The sequence below is a fragment of the Archocentrus centrarchus genome, chromosome 9 (genome assembly GCF_007364275.1).
Source record: "Archocentrus centrarchus isolate MPI-CPG fArcCen1 chromosome 9, fArcCen1, whole genome shotgun sequence".
Lineage (NCBI taxonomy): Eukaryota > Metazoa > Chordata > Actinopteri > Cichliformes > Cichlidae > Archocentrus > Archocentrus centrarchus.
In genome coordinates, this window is record NC_044354.1 from 26,927,610 (window position 1) to 26,951,152 (window position 23,543).

At 39.9% G+C, this 23,543-nt stretch overlaps 1 protein-coding gene across 1 annotated transcript; it reads left to right on the forward strand.

Moving 5' to 3' along the window:
• Positions 1-1,101: 1,101 nt before the first annotated feature.
• vps37ba (VPS37B subunit of ESCRT-I a) lies at positions 1,102-21,122 on the forward strand. The gene is made up of 4 exons (XM_030738117.1): positions 1,102-1,301; positions 11,053-11,224; positions 16,326-16,408; positions 18,660-21,122. Exons 1-4 carry the CDS (start codon positions 1,197-1,199, stop codon positions 19,146-19,148), a joined length of 849 nt encoding a protein of 282 aa, XP_030593977.1. The 5' UTR covers positions 1,102-1,196; the 3' UTR covers positions 19,149-21,122.
• The last annotated feature ends 2,421 nt before the right edge of the window (positions 21,123-23,543 follow it).

Genomic DNA, 23,543 nt, shown 5'->3' on the forward strand with positions numbered 1-23,543 from the left:
TTTACATTATACACGGAATACAAACCCCCTCCCCAGAACACCACTCGGGTACTCAGTAGTTTTTATAGCCCCATGTATGTTGTATGCTGTATAAGCGCTTTGAGTGCTCAGACAGAGTAGAAAAGCGCTATATAAGAACTAGTCCATTTACCATTTACCATTCCCACATGCATGACAACGTTGGGGCCGGCTCCCAACGAGATGATGGATGGTGTCCTGGGGGATCACTGAGCTCCAACTTGCCAGATTGCTGAGATGCAACCTCAGCGAGGCCAGGCATTGTCATGCACCAGGAGGAACCCAGGACCTACTGCATTTTGGACTGTGACTCGTAAAGCTATTCTTGAGCATAATAGGTGACATTTAAGTGTCTTTAAAATTAAATGCCTTGGCTAAAAAGAGTAAGTATAATATGTGGAGACAGTGTGAAAGACATTTAAACTAATAAATGTGTTTTTAAGTAATAATTTTCACATTTCTATTATGATTATAATGATGATGATGTTGACAGTGAACAAGGGTATTACTAGATCTAGCGGTATCCTGCAGTTCCTCTAATGGCCGCTTGAGGTTTGTCTTCAAAAGTGAGTCCAGTATTTTGTCAGTCTTACGCAGCACTAATTAGCAGGTATCTGTTTCGGTGCATTGCACCATGCGGTCTGTGGGTATACACTTCACTCTCATCTTAATACCAACAGTTCTGGCAACACACACAAAAAAAAAGATGGTGTCAGCCATAAAGCTAAAGCATGCCCATCGTTTAAGTACAGTCAATAATCTCTGTATGCTGTTATAAAATCATAAAGAAATATCAGTTTGGTTTTATTCCAAAATCCACGTGAAATGTTTGGGACTTTGTAGAACAATTGTAATTTCCAATGCGCCTATAATGACTGGGTAAATAAAAAAAGTGAAATATTCTTCAGATTGCGACTTATGTACGCGCGCGTGTGTGTGTGTGTGTGTGTGATTGTGTGTGTGGTCCATGAACTAAAATGAGTTTGACACCCCTGCCTTGTTTGGTCACATAGTATCGCTCCATTTTCCCGTTGACTGCAACATTTCTGACAGCACGTGAAGGCAGCACCGGGCCTCTATCCTCTCTACTTCCTGTAAGGGAAGCTCAGTCAGCTGTCACAATTTCAGGCGAGAAGAGAGGGACCAGAGCGGAGGAGAAACACACAACAGCAGCTAAAATGTCTGGTTTTTCTAACAAGTTGAGCGCATACACGATGACTCAACTCAACGAAATCCTGGAGGACGATGAGAAGCTCACAAAAATGGTACAGGAGATGGACGAGGTATGTAAAGCTTTTGTAATCCAGTGTTAGCTATTGACTCCCTTTTCTCGGTCACTGTGTTTTTCTTCCCGCAAGCCTTTGTTGTGCTTTCCCAACAGTCGCTCGGTTCAGTTACGGAAATGGCTGTTTCGGGTCGCGGTTAATGTTGAATGTGTGTCGTCAAGCCGACATAAACGGCACGTAACTCAAAGCAGGGTTAACATTGGGCCGGAGCAGGGTCGGGCATTGTCTTAAGTTTGAGCACTCAGGAGTTCCCAGGTTGCGACATAGCGTCTCCAGAAACCTCTGATTTCCCAGGTAGCAACCCGCGTCAATCTTCTGTAGTAAGCGCAAAGAGAGGCACGTCTTGGTTAAAATTTGGCTCCTATATTGACTCACTGGCCCTGCTCCAGCAGCACAAGGACTCAGCAGTTTCTTTTCACCGTTTCATAAGTCTGTCTTGCCGTGATAAGGGGCTGATAAGCCTCACTTTTTCCCATACGCACAACGATTAAAAGCCACAGCAGCAGAAAGGTTAAAGCGCAGACAGATATTTGGCATATCAAGACGAAAGGCTAAAAGATTAGCATTTTATACAGGATTTGCACTTCTGATTATTTCCCTTGCGGCTGCTGCTTATTTTTTCTAAAACCGTCTCTTCCAGTGCGGGTTTTAATCTTTCCTGATGTGCTTCTGCTGAATCTGCCCCACCACCAGGGGCGTTTCCAGGATTTTTTTCAATAGGGCATCATTGACAAAGCACCTCAGAACAAGAATAGTGGGGGGTGGATAATTAGATTCAAATAAAAAGTGGAGATATGTGTTTAGACCCTTAAGTAAAAGTTACAGTCCTACTTAATAATACAACAACTTAGCATTAAAATATACTTCCCCCAGCACATCCCTGCTGGGGGAACTTTTTCCCCAACCAAGTGCTAAATACTGGGGAACCACTTCACACTTCGTCTTTGTACCCTATAAGCTCAGAGCTGACCAGTTATCATGAACGTTAAATGGCACATTGTCAGGTCTTAGGAATTTCTTGTCTGTTGTCATGGTGCTGTGGTTTTGTCTAATTTTAGCTCATTTTTGCGTAATAGTGATGCTTGAGAAGTGATGAAAAGCCTCTATTCACAGACCTGAGAAAGTCCAGTACAAGCTTCTGTATATCAACATAGCTCAATTTCAGCTTACAAAATCAAGACTAGAGCGAGGCATTGGCCATTTGGATGAATGCTGAGCTGTGAGTTGGCCTTTTGTGTTGTTGCTCCTGTTTTTGATCCACGCCCTGACTGATTATCTCCATGGTTTCGTTTTCCCGTGTCCCATAGGTTACAGAGAGGGAGGGACTGAAATGACTCTGCAGCTGTTGACTTGAGTTAGCCATGAGATTATAGGGGACACTGCAGAGAATCAGACAGTTAAAAACATGCCTGAGCCAAATATGGAACTGTCTGGGAAGTTCTTTCCTTACAGTACACTGGATGGGAACAAAGGCAGTAGGTGTCATCAGGTATTGAGTGAAACCTGAGAGTGCTGAGAAGCACAGAGTATTGAGCTGTAGTAGCATGAATGGACACATGCGCTGCTGTATGCACCAATCTTCTTGTTCTGTAAAAAACAAGCTGACTGTGTTGTCTTTTGAATAATGTAAATAATAGCCCTGTTGTGAATTTGTTTAGATTTGGTGCATCCTATTTTTGAATGACTAAGACTTGCTGGTACACTTCAGTAGGCTGTTTGTATCTTGCGTTGGAGGTGAACTGTGGCTGCTAGACATTTTTAAGACTATAGGATGTCCACATTTTTTATCTGTTACCTTTTGAGCTAATTCTCTTCTGATGTTGTTGTTCATTTGTGGATTACCCAGTTTCTAATAATTCTGTGTGATATTTCAGCTTATTTAAGCTATTATGCTGTCTGTGTTGAAGTCAGGTTAATATGGGTTCTTATTGTTTAAGACGTAACTAAACCAGGAAGTATTGCTCAAGGTCTGTATGGTTAGGGGTGTAAATCAGACATTTACTTCCTAAGAACACAAATTATACCCCTGCCAACTCTGTTGATGGTGTTGGTGAAGAGCCAGCTTTCCATCATGCTGTCCATTTTGAAATAAGATTATGTGGCTTATCTTTTAAGACCTTCAGTAATCCACAAAATGTCTCGCTCAAGGTCTATAGTCTGTTATTTGGAGGTGTAATCAAACATTTACAAGCTTTACTAATGATGGTAAATATGTGCACCCCGTTAACAGATCAGTATACAAACTCTGTCATGGGGTTGGTGAAGAGCTGCTTCCTCTTAGCTAGCATGAGCTTCTGATCTAACAGGCTATACTATATCCTGTTAGATCAGTCATTTGTTGGACATAAGGTTGTTCTGCAGTAGTTAGTCAATACCAGGTCTCCACTCCATTACAGTTTTGATCTGGGCTAAGAATTCCTTCGTGATAAGCGTCTATACTGAATTTTTAACTACAGCTCTATTAATGTATAAACAACCTGCCTACATTAGAAGATGGATGATCAGTCCTGAATTAGTGTTTCAGAGAGCAGACAGAGTAAATAGGCTCCAGCCCCCCTGTGACCCTGACAAGGCTAAGCAGAAGAGAATGGATGGATTTTTGGAGAAAAATATTTTACACAAACAACCATACCAACCATAATTATCAACAATACTTCAACGCTTAGAACACAAAGCATAAAAATAGCTTGTCACAAACTAATCTGTGCATTCTAAAGCAGTGGAAGGAAACCTTGCATGTGTGGGACATGCACAGGTTTCCCACACTCACTGAAATAGCAGCTCAGGTGCTTTTTTTAAAGCTTATGACCCTCCCAACGCCTCTTTTGATTTCTGGTTTGCTCTGTTAGCTCTGAATAAAAAGGATTCTAATTTGTTTCTTTTTAGAATATTTAGTTACCTTGCAGGTTGAGATTTTGTGTACATTTCAAAGTATGACTTTTGTTCCCATTGTACACTATATATTGTCAAATTTGACCCAAAATGTATCTAAGGTTTAATTCAATTTCAGTTCAATTCAATTCAATTTTATTTATGTAGCGCCAAATCACAACAAACAGTTGCCTCAAGGTGCTTTGTATTGTGGGTAAAGACCCTACAATGAAAAAGGAGGAGGTCCGCACATTCATTGAGTTCTGTTCGGATCCAGCACCCAGTTTAATTTTTGTGGATGTGCGTGTTTCTCTCTTATAAAGACCCTACAATAACACAGAGAAAACCCAACAGTCAAAACGACCCCCTATGAACATGCATTTGGCAACGGTGGGAACTAAAATCTCCCTTTTAACAGGAAGAAACCTCCAGCAGAACCAGGCTCAGGGAGGGGCAGTCATCTGCTGTGACTGGTTGGGCTGAGGGGAGAGAGACAGGACAAAAGACATTCTGTGGAAGAGAGCCTGAGATTAATAATAATTAATGATTAAATAGAGAGTGAAGTATAAACAGAGTAAATAAGGTGAATGAAAAGAAACAGTGCATTATGGGAACCCCCCAGCAGCCTAGGCCTATAGCAGCAAAACTAAGGGGTGGTTCAGGGTCACCTGATCCAGCCCTAACTATAAGCTTGATCAAAAAGGAAAGTTTTAAGCCTAATCTTAAAAGTAGAGAGGGTGTCTGTCTCCCGAATCCAAGCTGGGAGCTGGTTCCACAGAAGAGGGGCCTGAAAGCTGAAGGCTCTGCCTCCCATTCTACTCCTAAGTATCCTAGGAACCACAAGTAAGCCAGCAGTCTGAGAGCGAAGTGCTCTATTGAGGTGATATGATAAGAGGTCTTTAAGATAAGATTTGGCCTGATTATTCAAGACCTTGTATGTGAGGAGAAGGATTTTAAATTCTATTCTAGATTTAACAGGGAGCCAATATGGGAGAAATCTGCTCTCTCTTTCTAGTCCCTGTCAGTACTCTAGCTGCAGCATTTTGGATCAGCTGAAGGCTTTTCAGAGAGCTTTTAGGACAGCCTGATAATAATGAATTACAATAGTCCAGCCTAGAAGTAATAAATGCATGAATTAGCTTTTCATCATCACTCTGAGAAAGGATATTTCTAATTTTAGAAAGCACAGTTTTCTAACAACTTGGGTGAAGGGAGTAACATGCAGCCAGCTTAGCCTAGCAGGTGCTCTGGAATAGCTTGTTTTTTTTGTTTTTTTTTTTTTAACCAGCAAAACTGAAAATCCAAATTGCTAGAAATAACTGAACAGTTGAGTCTTTTGACACTGCATCACATGAACATTTTACACAGAGCAAAACCTAGTCTAGCTTCAATGTAGAACTGTGTTCAATTGTATTGGGACTACATTGTCATTTCTTCCTCTTCTCTTCCTCCTCGAGTCAATTGTTTTTGACTCGTAATGTAGATTAGAGAGCCTGACCTCTTCACCTTTCAATTTGAGATCTCCAGTCTGTCTGCAGCTTCAGATGTTATCAGTCTGTTTCTCACTTCCATAATGACTCTGTTTCAGCTGTGTTGTGGCTTTAATTGTGGTTGCACAGAACAAAAAAATTAGGAAATGGAAATGGCCTTTGAGCTCAAGAATCACTGGTGCAAAATGTAGTTCCAATTTTTCATGTTTTTGTGAGTGCTGTGTTACAGTGAATTCAGTTGTGGTTGTTTCACTCTCTCTCCAGAGTTTAGGTCTGTGTTCCATCCAGGCGAGCTCTTAACCTATATTTGTTGTGATTATTTCAGCGTTTATGGAGAGAGGGCAGCAATGTAGAGCGTTTCCCCCAGCAAACAATAATGTGATTTTTGCTCTGACAGAACAAGCCTGCAGTTATAAATGCTATTTAAAGGTCTGCATCCGCGTTGAATGAGCAAATCAGATCTTGCAGGAGGGAGGCCAGTCACCTCAAGATGTGACGGTGCAAAGTGTAGTTATAGTTGACGCATTTAGCTGCTTTTCCTGCATAAAATGTTGCTTCCCTCCCATTCAGTCCAACCACTGAACACTTTTAGAAACTATTCCATAATCCCGGCCTACGCTGTGGAGTATTTTTAGAGTTTTCCTGTGTTCCCGCCCAGTCCTGTTTGTGTTTACACACAGAACATGTTGGATGTGTGAAAAGAGTCATTTGAGAAGGAACAAGAGAATTTTTTAGCTTGATTTTTCGAACTGTAACATGTTGTTCATCCCATTTGTCTTCTTTCATACTTATGTTGGCGTTCCGCTCCACCAGTTACTGAGCAACTCATTTAAAAACAGGTGTGGATGGAGTTTTCCACAGTGGAAAAAAACGATGCAATCATGGTGTTTGTCAGGCTTGTTTCTATTTAGGCTCGTAAGTTTTGCATCGGGATTTGGATACTGAAAGTCCACTGAGTTTGGAAATGTAGGATTCAGTAGCTCTGCAACATGCTTGGGGCCAGCCTCTGCTGTTTTGATATATGACCATTCCTTTAAGCACTATTAATGATTTTAACATTGAATCATATGTTGCTGCATTGTAGGTCAAGCTACTTTGTAATCATGTCTATTATAACAAGCAGCAGTATGTTTCAAAATGGCAACTTTGTCCCCATCAATTCTTGACTTCTTTGTTTTAGGTCCTCCAGCCAACATTACAATAGTAGATGTTTTATAGAGCTTTACCACCACTCATATAACCTCACTCACTGTTTCTTCTCAGCAAAAAAGCTCAGTCAGTGCTACCTGCCCAGTATGAGATATCAGAGTGCTGAGGTGAACATGTGGTTAAAAGTGGGTAATAAATTGTTTCCACAGTATCCATTTTGAATTAGTAACCGTGCTACATTCCCACGCTGCACAGAACAGAAAGCTAAACAAAAAGCTGTAAACATTTTGACTTGTGTGTTGATTGTAGATCACTGGCACCACTGTTAGCCTTTCAGTCATTTACACAGCCAAATTGAGCCTCTTTTCTCAACTATTTGTAGCAGTTAACAAGTGAAGCCTTTCTTTAAAATTTGTTGTTTCAATTGTATTCAGAACTAAAATGATTGAAAACAATTTTTAAAAAGTGCATTTATGACATTTTCAAAGCAAAAATGTAGAGAAAAATTTTAGCTGTTCTTTGTTATATTTGTATAGAAGTGAAAGTCTTTGGCTTATTTGACTTTTGGGCAATTAGATATTTGAATATCCCACATTAGAGTCCTCAAAATTATTACTGGCATTTTTTCATTATTTTTTTATTTCCTAGATTGAACATTTAAAGACTCTGAATAATAGAAACAAAACTGTTGTTAGATTAATGCTTAATTGTATTAGCACCGATATGAGATTATACTCTGATGGAGCTGTCAGTGTGGCTCACCAACATTTAAGTGGAAAATATAGTCATGGTCAAAGGTTTTGAGAATGACACAAGTATTGGTTTTAACAAAGTTTGCTGCTTCAGTTTTTATGGTGGCAATTTGCATATAATCCAGAATGTTATGAAGCGTGATCAAATGAATTGCAAATAAATTGCAAAGTGTCTTCTTTGCCATGAACATATAGTAAATCCCCCAAATCCCATTATCAAATCTCGGATCATCAAGAACGGTTCAGCTGTTGTGAAGAAGGCTTTAGGGTGCCCAGGAAAGTCCAGCAAGCACCAGGACCATCTCCTAAAGGTGATTCAGCTGTGGGATTGGGTCACCACTAGTGCAGACTTTACTCAGGAATGACAGCAGGCAGGTGTGAGTGCTTCTGCTCGCACAGTGAGGTGAAGACTTTTGCAGGATGGCTTGGTGTCAAGAAGGGCAGTAAAGGAGCCACTTCTGTCCAAGAAAAACATCAAGGACAGACTGATATTCTGCAAAGAGTACAGGGATTGGACTGCTGAGAACTGCAGTAAAGTTCTTTTCTCTGAAGCCCCTTTCTGATTGTTTATGGGATGATTCATTGTCGAAAAAATAAAATGAGTGCTACCATAAGTCTTGTGTCATGCCAGCAGTAAAGTATCCTGAGACCGTTCATGTGTCTGGATGCTTCTCATCCAAGGGAGTAGGTTTACTCACAGTTTTGCCTAAGAACACAGATTTGAATAAAGAACGGCACCAAAACATCCTGGAAGAGTAACTTCTCCCAACTATCCAAGAATGCTTTGGTGAGGAACAATGTCTTTTCCAGCATGATGGAGCATCGTGCCATAAGGCAAAAGTGATAACTAAGTGGCTCGGGGAAGAAAAAATTCAAAATTTGGGTCCCTGGCCAGGAAACTCCCCAGACCATAATCCCATCGAGAAGCTTGTGGTTGATCCTTAAGAGTTGGATTGACAGACAAAAAAACCCTACAAATTCTGACAAACTCCAAGAATTGATTATGCGAGAATGGGTGGATTTCAGTCAGGCTTTGATGCAGATGTTGATTGACAGCATGCCAGGGCCTTGAAAAGGAAGGGCCAGCACTACAAATACTATTTGCATAAAGTTCATGTAAAATAAAAGCATTTGAGACTTATGAAACACTTGTCATTATACTTCAGTAAACTGTATAAATATTTAATAAAAAGATCTAAAACCACTCAACACCCTTCCTAAATTAGCTTCTCTTAATCGTGTAATATTTTATAATTTTACTATAATTGAAAACAGTTGGTTTGATGGTAGGTGTACAGAACTGTGTAAAGGTTTGAGCCACTGCTAATTTTAAAATATATTGTTTTAAAGGAGCCAAACTTTCTGTACTTTTTAAAGCGGTTTTGAGCAACATTGACCTTTTTCAGAAGAATGATTTATGCTGCTTAACACTGTCCTGTGAATGATTCAAGCATAAAAAAGGCTCCTAACTCAAGGGATGAAAATATTTTGACTTTTTATACATAACAGAAAACTTGGCAAAGAAGCCATTTTAAATTTTATCTTTACACACTTTGTTACTAGCATTCAGTCATAAATACACATAATTTATTCCCATTTCATTAGTTGATAACAGTTTGACAGGTTTGTGTTTTTGTACTAACAAGGTGATTCCCAAAGTGCTATTAGTCCAAAACGTGGCACATCGTGCTGCAGTGTGTCCCTAAAAAAATGAGCTGAGTAAACTGGAGACATGGAGGACAAAAGAAGTGACAGGCCTATTAAAAAAAACCAAACAAACAAAAAAAAAAACCTATCTACAGCAGGTGAACGGTAATCTGAAATTCATGTCCTTTAGAAACTGCAGAAAAAAATCCAGCAAAGACCTGACAAAGACCTGATGCATTTGGTCCTTCAGTTGATCCATCTGTTCCCCAAAGTCTCATCAGAAGTGGTTTCAGTGGAAGGGTGGCTGTCAAGAAGCCATTCTTAAGGAAGGGAAACGGGGAGAAAAGGCTGAGCTATACTAAACACACAAGAATTGGACTGAAAATCAGTGGCAACAGGTCTGTTGGAGTGATGGACAACAGGAGTAATGAATCCAAATTTAAAATTTATGGTTCAAGCCCTCCTCAGAATGTATGGACGAGGTGAAGAGAGAGGTGCAACAATGCGTGTCTACAGCCATCTGTGGGATGGAGGCTCTGTCATGGGGACGCGTTTCAGCCAGTAGTATTGTGGGTCAAAACTGATGAAATTATGAATGTAGAAAAGTAACATGAGATTTTGATCCATCCAATAAAGTTGGTCAACCCAACTATCAAATTTGGAGCTCATTAGTTGTACAAACTCTGTTTTTGCCTTACATACTGTATTTCCATGCATGTTTGCACCTTTCAATGACTCACTGTACCTGTTTCCCATTTTCTGATCAAAATAAAAACACACTCCAGACTTTTGTACAGTACTGTAGTCAGTGCTTACTGTAGAATCACACAGCAAGCGAGTCATCTGGAACCAGGTGTTTACACACCTGAATGGAATGTAGCCAAGTATCCGTTGAGCTGTGGGTTTCCTGCCATGACAAATCAAAAATGTTTGTCCTTACAATTAATTCTTTGCAATACCAGTTTGGAAAGTTCATGCTGCCTCTCTGTATGTTTGTTTTTGCTGGCTGCTGCGCTACGCGAATTTGACTAAAGTTATTGAAATGACCTTGACTCATTATATTTTACTGTTTAGATATCAAGATATTCAAAATAATAAACTATGGCTTTTGGCCTTTCAGGACTTGCGTTTTCTTTTTTTTTTAATAGATTTTTGTTCATGCATGTAATTTTTTTATTTTTATTTTAACTCTCCACCACTATGCTGCATGTTATGTGGGACATTGTGTGTAATTGCTATAATAACAAACTATGTAACTGGATTAATTAACAGATTTTTCTAGTTCAAAAATGTCAAACTTACACCACAGGTGTTTCATATGTAGATGATTATCTGACTAGATTTTGGCAAACCTGTAAATAAAAGATGGCACATGATGGTGACAACACCCGCTGGTTTGACTACTCTTTTGAACCCTAGAGTCTGGCATTTTTGCCATTGTGTCTTGTGTCTGTATGAGTTGGGATTGGTGGAATTTTTTAGCCCTTGCTGCTTGGTTAAAACAGCTTAAAAACAGTATTATTGTTAATATTTCTTCTGATAAACTGTATATGTTTTTCTTTTTTCATAGAGCTCAAGGCAGATAAAAGTTTGAGGTTTTTGTGGTCAGAATTTTGTTTTTTTGTTTGTTTTTTTTTTTAAATGTGCAGGGTTTTGTGGGAGTTGTGTGGAAACTGCGGGGCGATTCAAAGTCCCCCTCTTTTTATTTCTTAGGTTCTGCTCAGTAAACAATCTGTTACAGACGATTGTATATGAGCCCAGTATGCAAGAAAGTAGCTTTGTCAAGACAGACATTACTACATTTATTTAATTTAATTTTTTTTTTTTTTTGTTTTGTAGATCCAAGAAGTCCAGCAGAACAAAGAGAAGACATTGGGCAACAACCGAACCCTGGCAGAGCAAAACCTCGCCCTGCAGCCCAGACTGGAGGTCAAGAAAGGGCAGCTCACCAAGCGCTACAATTGTCTTCAGGAGAGCTTTGAATCCTATCAACTCCGCAAGTCCACCTTAGGTACAGCAGCAGCACTATTGCAAGATAGCTTAGACATTTTTTATTGATCAGTTTGTTTCAGCGTCTTGAATTTTTAATGTCACCCAGCCCACAGGAAATTTAAACACAGTTCATCATGAAGTCATTGAGCAGTGATATTTGAAGAAATGCTCGAGGGAACAGCCTGAAACACAGCAGGAACAATGTACAGAGCCACATCTGTGGTTTTTAGCTCCTAACAATGGCCTTTGTTTTCTTACTGTACACTGTGGTGTGCTGTTCAGTCCACATATTAACATCCTAACAGAAAGTACATGTTAAGATCACATGTACACATCATTTCTGAATAGAGTTAACATTTCTGTTTGTAATCAGAAAAGAGTAGAAGTAGAAAGAGAGGGGTATGACTGGTATTAGCTCAGAGACCGCAAATGATATACAACTTAACCACTAGGATAGCCTTGGGACTCCTGGTACTGGTGAACCTCCCGTTTAGCTAATAGTTTTTAAACAGACTGTAATTGATTCATTTTATTATCTTTTCAAGTCAATGCCAAGTTAATGTCACTTTTTAACCCTTTCAAGTCCGAGAGGTCACTCCAAGCTTCTGTTTTCAATCAGTCTTACACTTTACGTGACACTTGTAGTCAACCAGTCATAACACAACAAAGATGTCATTATTTCATAGCCAATGTTGTCTGGTGCAAAAACAGCTTTGGTTATTGTTTTTAACTCTAGCTATTATATTTAATAAACACATTATTACAGGTGTACAGCACAACATGCAGCATGATATTGCGAATACACTTGAGACGCTGTAGGTTGTAGCAGTTGCAGGATGCTGACGTGGTACATATCCTTTGTTCCTCATTGTTTTTCTATATGTGTATGTGAACACGACCTGTTTGACCAGTTCTCCTATTTACTGGGGACAGCCTTAGCTGACTGGTTATCAGAAGCCCTGTTTGACACGTTACTGTAACTTTAACTGAATTCTGTTCAGGTAGACAAACTCCACTGTGGGATCTTAAAAACCTTACAGGGTTGTAATATCCCTCACTGACACGCCTTCACACCACTTCACAGTGTGTGAAGAAGACGGAGTGACGATATTTGTGACCTTGTTGACGCAGTGGTTGCTAAGCAGCTCACTTAAAATAGAATGCCAGCCGTTTATTCCTCTTATGTACTGATAAAAGTTTGACTTTGGCTCTGTCCCTTCCTGGAAAGACAGGTTCTTAGGGCTTTCAATGGGAGATTTCAGAATGTGTTGTTTTTATGCTTTAGCATTTAGCAAGTTGAAGTTCTACTTTAGTATTAATGTATTATGTATTAGTTGTCAAGAAATATTTTTGCTTGTCAAAGTGTTTATTCGTCTTATGCACTTGAGTCTTTACTGTCTGAATCTGCGTCAAACACTCCAAGCTCCCGTCTTTGTCCTTGGAGTGCTGATATACTGATCCAGCATGTTTGTGTGATCCTGTGGTTTTGGTTGTTGTCAGCATGCAGTGGCTTTTGTCAAATGTAGGTTACCCAGTGTCCCCCCCGCCCCCACCTGCCATGTAGTATTTGCCCTAGTTGTGGATTTGCTGGAGAGTAGCTGGGGAGGGACAGTGATGCTCAGAGCTGAGAGAAACATAGCCATTTGACCCAGATGGAGGATTAGACGTACAGTAGCTTGTTGTGTGGTCATTTCCATACTGTCAGCCGCCAGCTCTCCACCATTTCCTGTCCTTTTTTTCCAAGAACTGTGCAGCTACTGCATTATCCTTCACTGTCCAGTATGCACTCTTGTGCACAACCACCATCCACTGCCTTTGACAATGCCAGCCCTCAGTGGAGCATTGTGCTGCCAGGCAAGCTGGTGTAAAACAGCCACAGTGGGTGGGAGGGAGTGCTGGAAGTTGGAAGGATGAGAGAGAGATAGAAAGACAGGCAGGCCAAAAACGCCCCCTTTCTGCATATTCACAGCAGAAGTTGATGTGGATTCATTTACTAAGTGGCTGTCCCATGATCTCCAGGCCCAGGCTGGTGTTGTGCTTGCCTGATTCTCCACTGAGCCAAAGAATCACAGCTTTGTGTGAAAGGAGTGCTGCTGATATGCCTGAGAATCTGCCTTGTTATGGGAGAGAGATGGAGACAATAAGAGAGAGGAATTCCCCCTGGAGAAAGGCTTTGTGTGAAGCATGAAACCCCCTGTCTGTGAATTTTAAAAAAGGTTTTGGTAATTATTCAGTGTAAGCTGCACCAGTAACACATGAGGTTTTGGAATCCAATGGCAACTTTTTGATTTCATGGAAAATCTGACATATTAACACGGGGTTTCTGCAGTCTGAAATTAAGGTCAAGAAAAAAAAAATGACATTGTCTCATATTTCCTGAAAGGTTGCCGTAGGTGATAAAGTTGGAGATGGTCTGTTTAAGACCTTGAAAAAGCCAGTCTGTATTCTGTAAGATGAATTTTGTAAATTGTTTTTTAACATCATGACTTGCTCAGCATTGTTGTCCTATTGTTGCTGTTATGTGAGCTGACAAGTGCTGACCTAAAAGAAGAAAAGGTCATCTTCTACCCATCAATTAGCAACTTAATAGTGGATTCTAACAGCTCCTGGCACTTAGCACATATGATGTGGTTCAACAATGGGAAAGTGCAGAGAAGGCAAGAGGTCAGTGTTTTTCTCCCATCCAGTATGAATAGAAAGCAATGTAAGCTATACCAGCGAGAGGGCTCCAAATAACACTTAATCCTGACCACATTCAGTGATGAGTGATTTAACTTAGAGTATTGGTGAACAACGGTGGACAGAAATATCTGAAGGTGAAAGAAATTTAAATCAAAGCACATTTTCAATGTGTGAAAGCCATAACAGTGGGTGTAACATGCTAACTTTAATCAACACCTGTTCCTTACTTGATTCCACAAAACCTACTCCTCCAATAGACAAAAATAAAAAAGGTGATTTCCCAAGCCACTCTCCCTGTACAAAATTAATGTGGCACATGGATATATTTAAAATAAAGAGCCACTGTTTGTGTATTCCACAGGCCCACTAAAATGGTCCACAGAGTCCAATATTATCTACAGCACAGTCATAACTCGTTCGGACTCTGCTCCCACTGCCACCAAATGCCCTAAAGTGTTCATTAACATGTGTTCTTTATGAGTACATAGCCTGTAGGGACATACATGTTACTCCATATGTATTACAAATAAAGAACAATAAATATGTAATATAGTAGCAAAATGGTTGAATGTAAAATGATTATTAACATCAAATATTCAACTCCAAAAAATTAAATGCTAGTAATAAGATACATAAGCTAAGAACATTATTATTGTCTTAACAGAATAAACACCCAGTGCAGAAGGTTGTTTTAGGACTGCTGGATTGCATTTTGATTGGTAAAGATTCATATAACCATCATGTGTGGCAAAGAAAAGCATCAAATATTGTGCTGTAGACATATTGCACTGCAGACTTATGAAGCCCAAATACAATGCATCATTTTGACATTGCTTAGTGTTCATCTTTATAATGGTCTCCTAAAAAAATACTTTTTTTTTTTTTTTTTTAATGCTGCAGGAACCATTTGAAACAGATGTATAGAAGTTGCGTATTTCTTGATGAGAAAACAAGTGGCCAGGCTGCAGCTTTTATCTAAAGTTGTGCATTAATTTAAACCATTATGCTGCTCTTCTGTGAGCTGGTCTTCTTGGACTCTGACAAGCTAATTCTCACTTTTTCAGCCAGGCATCAGCGTTCAGGTAGTATTTTAAATGTGATCTTATCACAAAAGTACAGTATGTGTTGGTGTTCAGTAGTATGGCTTGAAATGGTTAAATATTAGTTCAGGTAATTCCAGCCTTGTTTACAATTATTAAATTAAAGGAAATGGACAAGGGAGGGCCAGCTCCTGGCTGTTATTATTGGCTCCATGATGGTTAACAAGGTCTGTTTGAAAATGTCTCCACTATCCGTCACATTTTCCATATCTTTTAAATTATTTTAGCAAGGCTTCTTTTGCCCAGCTTGTTCCCATGCTAATTCAAAATGTTTCCTTTAAGTTCCCTATTTTTCAGTTTTCCCTAATGAATAAGTCAACATTCAGAAGTAATACATCAAAAAGTCTACAAGAAACTTCAGCTGTGGCCTTGGAATACAACTAGGTGTGCTCAGTCTCTTGCACTGCTGTTGCTGTTGTGTGGGAGGAAACACATGCTCAGACAGCTGGACAATCTTAGAGTGGTGCTGCCAGGGAAAGTGTAGAAAACCTGAACTTGTTTCTGTGCACACAGTTAAGCTGTCTTCAAAATAATAAAACCAATAATAAAAATAATGGATGTATTTAACAGGTCTTGGACTTGTGGAGTTCTTTGCCTAGTCTGTCTCTGCCTTAGATGACCAGGCTGTATAGGGAGAATGCAACAGCCAATCACAGCAGAGTCATCAGTTTAGCGCAGTCTGTCTCCTAGAGCTCCATTATTGGGAATAGACGTGGTTGGTGAGTTTAAAATGCTATAGTGCAGATGGTAAGTAGTGCTGTGTTACTGGTCTCTTTGTCAGGATGCCGTCCCAGCGCCAGTTGGTGTAGACTTTCATCCCTGCTTAGAAACCCAAACAAAACTGTGGTCCTCCTTGGAGACACCAAGGCAGTTTCAGTTGACTCAGTTGGGCTTTTCAAGTTCACAACAAACAGAGGTGTTCTGACAGTTTGGAAGTGCCACTCCTAGGACAGTGACTAGCAGCTTTCACATGTCCTGCCTCAGCTTTGTGTAACAGGCTCAAGCTGTTAATGCCAAAACATTTATCTCCGGGAGATGTCTTTTTAATGAGCTCCTTGGTTTGAGAATGCATCTGTGTTCCTTTTGAGCAGTGTGTAACACTACGTAATCATCTCATGACTCGAATTCCTGGATGACTGTGTGAGTAGCTGTACTATTTCACTTCAATCAGTGCTCACATGGTACAAGAGAATTATGGATTTGATTTGTTTCTGCATGACTTTGCTTACTACTTACTACTGTTACACCCGACTGTTACAGACACTGGGCATGCCTCCTCTCAGTTCAGACCCAGCACAATAATAATGCTTGTCGTTCCTCTGTCTTGTTCTTCAACAGACCACAAATCAGGAAACACCTCCCTGGACATTCTGCTGGCCCTGCTTCAGGCAGAGGGAGCCAAAATAGAAGAGGAAACAGAGGTAAGTATTCTTCAGCTCTCATCATGGATGACTTCATGTATCTTCAGTCAGGAATTCATATAGCTGCTATTCTAGTTGCTGGTGTGCACTCCTACAGAGGCTTCATTGTTCAAATCTAAGACCTTTGTTGGAGAGCATGTGGGCAGCAGAACAGCTGATGTAGAGGCAGCAGTTATCGTCCCTGCAGTAACTACCTGCGCTGTCACTGTTTTAAGCTGTTCTACAATCTGAAAAGTTGCTTATTTAGTAATGAGACAAAAAAAAAACTATTTTGATTCTGTTTGCAGATGGACCACTTTCTTTCTTCATCGGTTTATACGCTAATACATAATACACTAAGAACTATGCTTAATAAAAATATCCCTGTCATACTGTTTTTTTTTTTTTTTAAACGTCATTGAGACCATGTGTTTATTTCATGGTTTGTTTGTACAGGGACTACTAGCATGAATCAGTACCACACATCAGTGTTTATAGCCATTCCCCAACCCTAAATAGGCCTTCAAACACCACAAAAAATACAAAACAAAAGTGCTACCACAAATGCGTACATTGAGAAGTCTAAACTCACAACTGAACAATAAAATACAGACAAAACAATACAGTGTGGTGCACATCACACAACAGCTCACTCAAAGCTCAGTTCATACAGATTGAACCAGCTCATGTTCTTAGTTGACATTATAATCACTGAAGCTAAGTTCCCCAATAAGAGCTTGTTTTTAAATGAGCTGCTCTGAGCTATTCTTTTACAATACAAACTTCCTCCTACATTCCATGCAGTGCCCAATCAATGCCACTTCCCAAACTGAATAAAAAGCAAGCACATGTTTTCCAGGTATGTGCAGTATGTTTTATATCTTAAACAATTATAAAGCAGGGCAGCTCAAAACAGCTTGATCTACAGGAACAGTTTGTGGCCTCAAGGTTGTGTGACAGCTGTATTGCTTGGTATGCTAAGAACTCATAAAGTGGTATGGTTGCCAGAGTACTGTAATTATTTTCAGGTAAAATGACTCTAACTGTAGTAGGTGCTGTTTTAGCATGTTTAAACAGTTTGCTTCTTCAAGCATCAGGTACAACACTACACTATTTAAACCCTACTGACCGACATTTTTATTTCTATCTTTGCTATATTAGTACACAATAACTATACACTTAGGCTACTAAATGTTGTGCTATGTAAAATGTACATGTGAATATAATGTAAGTGTGGTAGATGGATGTGCAAAAGGTGAAATTCATGCATCTGTAGGGGTTTGATAAATACAAGACTTCTTATATGTACATGCAGTTCTTCACACTCATAGAGAGCAGGCTGCCATTAATGACTAGTGTTAATATAGTTTAGCTGTGTTGTGCTAAAATGATATTTGAATGATTTGATCAGTTAAAGCAGGAGTTTGTCATTCTTTGTGATATTTTACCAAATGGAAATCAATGAGCAGAGAACTGACCATTAGATGAATCACTGTAAATGTTAAATTCGTCAGCAGTGAGTGATTCTCCCTGTATTCTATTTCCATCACTGTGACTCACGTCGACTCTCAGCGTGATGCTGAATCTTGTCAATTCAGTTTTAGTCTGATAGTGGCAGTTCACAAAAACGTCACCTCAAGATGCTTTATACAGTAAGGTAACCCTACAGTATCAGAAAGAACGCTAATGATCACATGCTCCCCTATCAGCAAGCACTTGGTGACAGTTGGGAGGAAAAACTCTCTTTTTACAGGAAGAGATCTTCAGTAGAACCAGGCTCTGGGAGGAGCAAACTGGGAGCGACTGGGTAGAGGGTGGGGGAGCGGAAAGAAAAGACAGAAAATAGGAATCTATAGAGACAAGGACAAAACATCACAAACACATGGAGTGAATGCTCAGTGCATCTTGGCAAGTCCCCAGCAGCCTTAGCCTATAGCAGCATAACTAAGGGATGATTTAGGGCCCTCTGATCTGGCCCTAACTACAAGCTTTATCAAAATGGAAAAGTTTGAAGCCTGGTCTTAAAAGTAGAGAGGGTTTCTGTCTCTTGAATTCAAACTGGGAGCTGTTTCCACAGGAGAGGGGCCTGAGAGCAGAAAACTCTGCCTCCCCGTCTGTTTTAGAAACTCTTTGAACCACAAGTAAGCCTGCAGTCTAAAAGAGAAGTGCTCTACTGGGATGATATGGTTCTGTGAGGTCTTTAAGATTTGATAAAGCCAGATCTTCTCTATTCTCTCTCTCTAACCCTGCTCCAAATCCCCTCTGTCCACAGAACATGGCTGATTCTTTCCTGGATGGCGACATGACCCTGGATTCGTTTATTGATGCCTACCAGAACAAGAGGAAGCTGGCCCATCTGAGACGAGTTAAAATTGAGAAGCTGCAGGAGATGGTGATGAAAGGCCAGCGGCTGCCCCAGGTGTCAGTCCCTTCCTCCCGCTCTCAGGAAATTTCTGGTGCTGCTTCCCTCCTCAGCGAGGCTGACGGCAGTTCCTCTTCCCCTGTTGCTCAGCCTAGAAGGAAACCACCACCACCTCCATCCCAGCCAGCTCCAATTCTGAATCCACCTCCAACTCCTGACCCCCAACCTCCTGTCTTCTATCAAGCATCTCCATACCCACCGATTCCTCCCCGAACAGGGCAGCCCTTCCCCAACGTCTCCTCTGGCTACCCCAACAACTACCTCTCTCAGTACCCCCCTGCTTTGCCTCAGAGGGCCCCACCCAGGATGGCTCCACAGCCTGGATTCATCATGCAGTAAAGTAAAAGAAGTTATCACTACTGGAACTCCTCTAAGAACAATTTTTCTGTCTCGTCTGCCTTCTTGGATTATGACCAAATGCAACACAAGAAAGCAGACCTGCACTGGCTGGTCTGGTCAGCTGAAGCAGATCTCTAGTAACCTCTGTGGATTCCCGCTCACCTCTCATTCTCACCAACAATCCCACAACCAACAACAAAAAGACGAGATCATCTTAGACTCTTATTCAGCCTGAGCACCTTTAGGGGAAGGGCAGCAGGCTGTGGTGACGGTGTGAGTCTGCAGGCCGCTGAGCTGGGACTCATCATTTATCAGCACTTTCTGTCACCCAGCCATTTTCTCACCTTCCTTCAAACATGTTCCTTAACTTTTTATGATATTCCAAAAAAAAAAAAAGGGTTTGATTAGTCATTTCCATCTGCAGCATACTAATTTACTGATGACTTCAATGCAAGCAAGGAGAGACCCTAATTACTGTGCAGTTTAGATGAAAATAGTTCCCAGAATATTCAGGCGAAAACTGCATCTATGCTGTGACCTTTTTTTTTTCTTTAATAGGAATATTCACAAGGTACATAGGAATCTTTGAATTTCAGCATCTTATGATAGAGTACAGAGTTTTGTTAATAATAGCCAGGATAGACTGATCAACAGTAAAAGAATGGCTGACTGGTCCATCTCAGGGCACAAGTTTAAAGGGGCTGTTGAGGAAGAAGATTGGAGAACTTGTAAGAAATGAGTAGGCCCGTGTGGCCTCACATAATGAAGGATTCATGTATAGCCATACAGTACACTCAAGATGTGTGGTGTTTTGTTTTTTGTTTTTTTTCTGTGGGTTCCTGTGCTACACTCCTCTTTTATGATGTCTTTAACACCCTTGGTTGGCACTGGAAGAGATGCCAACAGCTCTTTGGATCTCATCAGTTTTCTATCACACTGAGCACCAAAGACTTCCCACATCATTCCGTGTTAGTCTTTTTTTTTTTTTAATGTAAGCAGTAGGGTTATGTACCATGGTTCCTAACATATCTGTTTTGTGATATTGAGTTGAAACACTCTTCTTGTATACATGCAAGCCAGATGTCCTGATGGGGAAACTTCAAAGGTCAACCTGGCTTTTGGGAGGAAACATTATTCTGGTGCAATTGTTTTAAAAGAAAAAAAAAAATCCCGTTTTTTTTCTCCCCCGTCTCCTTCTGACTGCAGTTGCTGTGCACTGTTGAAGAGCCACGAGTGCCTACACTTGAAGTGACGTTGATGGCGTCTTGCTGACTACTCCAAGTCTCTTTATGCTCTGATATAGAACCCCCTGGCTTTAGATTAAAAGGAAAAAAGAAACTGGTTGAGCATTATGTCCTTCCTCTGACTTTCTGTTCCAGCAGACGGTTTGGAACAGACTGTTGCTTTCTCACTGGTAGCAGAAAGCCCATACTTGTGCCAGAGAGACCCCCAGACACCCCCAGGCTCTGTGCCAAGTGGTGCTTTTACTTCTACTTCCATTGCCTGGAGGGAATTTACTGGTTTTTGTATTTAGTGTTTCTTTTTTATTTTTAATTGGTTTTAAAAAAAGAAAAAAAAACAGGGCTCAGAAATTATTTGTGTCATATCTCTGTGATTAAACTTCACATGCAAGCAAACGTACATGTCAGCAGGAAAAACTCTAGAAAAAGCTAAAGCATCAACGTCTCGATGAACCAGCATTTCTAACGACTAACATGGATAATTCTTTTGTGCATGGCCTTTGTTCTGTGTTCATTTTGAGGATTCCTATTTAATACTCCTTTTTTTTTTTTTTTTTTTTTTTTTTTTTTTAAGCTTTTGAGCTGCTTTTCGTGTTCGAACTGATCCTCTGCATCCATGGTTTTATATGTGATTGGTGATAATTTCAGTGTAATGTTGTAGGTATTTACTTATAATGAATGTTTAAGTGGAATTTAATGCTATTTTCAAGTTCAATAAATCTTTTTTTTTTTTTGTATCTGTTTTTTTGCAGGGGTGTCTATAACACGCAGCCTACTCCATGTATTCAGCTGAAGTTTCAGACTAGATTGCTTTACATAATGAAACAAGACTGCCACCTAGTGGTTGGTATGCAATGAAACCGACTAATGTGGGCAAATGTTTTACAGTGCACTGAGTCATACAGTATGGTGCAAAAGTCTTGAGCCACCCCCCATTTCTTTATGTAATGCTAGGAAAATGGGAAGTAGGTGCAGTGATCTATTGAAATATGTGCAAACATACATAGAAATACAGTAAATGGGACAAAAACAAAGTTTGTACAATTCTAACAAGCTTGAAAGTCAATATTTGGTGTGACCACCTTTATTCTTCAGCACAGCCTGAACTTGCAAAGGCAGTTTTTTATAATTTCTTAAAGTAGCCTTCAGGAAAGGACCTCCAGGCTTCTTGAAGGACATTCAAAGCTCTTCTTTGGATGTCGGTTACCATTTGTTTCATTGTCCGTCAAGATAATTCCACACTGCTTCAGTAATGTTGAGGTCCAGGCTCTGGGGAGGGCAGTCCATGACTAATACTGTTCAGTTGTGTGTTTTATATCCAGGTATGCTTCTACTGCAATGCCAGTGTGTTTGAGATCCCTGTCATGCAGAAAAATCAGATGCTTTCCAGGTGGTGTTAAATGGTGGATCAATATCTGACACTGGTTTTCTGCATTCATAATTTCATCAATTTTCACAAGATCCCCAACAACACTGGCAGCTGAAATGCAGCCCCAAACAATGACCTCTTAAGATTGGCTTTTTGAAAGCCATTCTAGTCCTCCATGTCTCCAGTTTCCTTGAGTTTTCCATGCTATGCTGTGCCAGGTTTTGGTTAATAGCTCTTTAGGAATCACCTTGTTCGTGCAAAAATACAATTTTTATGCCTGTCAAGCTGTGTTATTGTTAGCATTTTTCGAAGATTCAACTGAAATGACAGATTACTAGTAACAGTGTGTAAAGATTTGACATGGGTTCTTTGCTGAGTTTTCTTCTATTTGTAGACACAGCACTGGTTCATCTCTTGAATTAGGAGCCTTTTTATGCTTGAATGTTTCATAGGTCAGTGTTAAGTGGCTTAACAAAACATTCCTCTGAAAATGGTCAGGTACAAGGACTGGACTGAAAATGAGTGCAAAAGCAGCCGATGTCCAAAGAAAAACTTTTGAGAGACCTGGAGAACTGTTGCTCAAGACTGCTTTGAGAAATTACAAGAATATCTGGCTCCTTGGAAGCAAACAATAAAGAAATGAGGGGAAGAATGACTACATTCAAGTTTTCTGTTTCCAACCTGCACAGTGACTAATTACTCAGTGGGTTAGCAATCTGATTTAATTATTTTTAAGAAAAATCTTACAATTTCAAATTAAGATTTACATTTAATTTATAAAAAGGTGTGTTCTGAATTTTGCAGAATGGTTCTCCACTACAATATTTGTTTTAATACACTATTACATCATACCTGTGAAACAACAGATATTTTTGAATCCATGCAATGGAAAACCTACGTTGTCTCTCATTGGACCTATAAGTGCACTGAGTTTTATAAGAATGGTGTGCAACTTCTGGATTGCATTTCAAAGCCATTCCTCAATATTTCCTTAGGAAGAACACCAGATCCTTCTGTAGGCAGCAATTCATCTCTAAACGGGGCCTGCTTTGCTAGAATAGCTTCACTTGAGTCATAAAATAATCCTTATTTTTCTTACATGGGAGCAGCACTTCATTTACTGACAACAACAGTTCTCCACACACTCCCTTTAAGCCAGCTTTCTTCTGATTGGTTGCTCCTAACAAACGGTTTGAACAACAGGGAAATAGGGTTGTAACTCAACAACTAGAGCTGCGATTCTAAGATGAGATGACCATATTAGGGTATCCCCTTTCTTTGACATCATACAGAGCCAAGTTAAAAAAACAAAACAAAAAACTGGGCTGTCAGTCTAAAGCCTGAGCTGTTGGTTACTTTTACCTCATTATCTGAGACTTTAACATTGACCATTCTCGATATATATTATCCTATCTTATATATACATTTCCTAAATAAGGCAAATCATTCTTAATTCTCAGTTAAAATCAGTTGTTTCCAAGTTATTTGATCGAACTTCTGCATGAGTTAAGTTGGAATCAATAAAACTCACGAAGCGTTCATTATAGTTAGGAAAATGCCAATGCAAATGTCACTGCTAGAGGGAACATTACCACGTCCGACGTATTAACTGCTTTTTAATAGCTGGATTTGGAGGCAGCCTCTGACTTTCACTCGTTTATAAGTAGCAGCAAAACAAACTACTTTAAAAAAAAAAAAAAAAAAAAAAAAAGGTGGGCTTTTGTTTGTGTTTTTGAACGCACCCCTAAGTCACGTGTTACGTTTCCATAGTCACGTCATATGGGC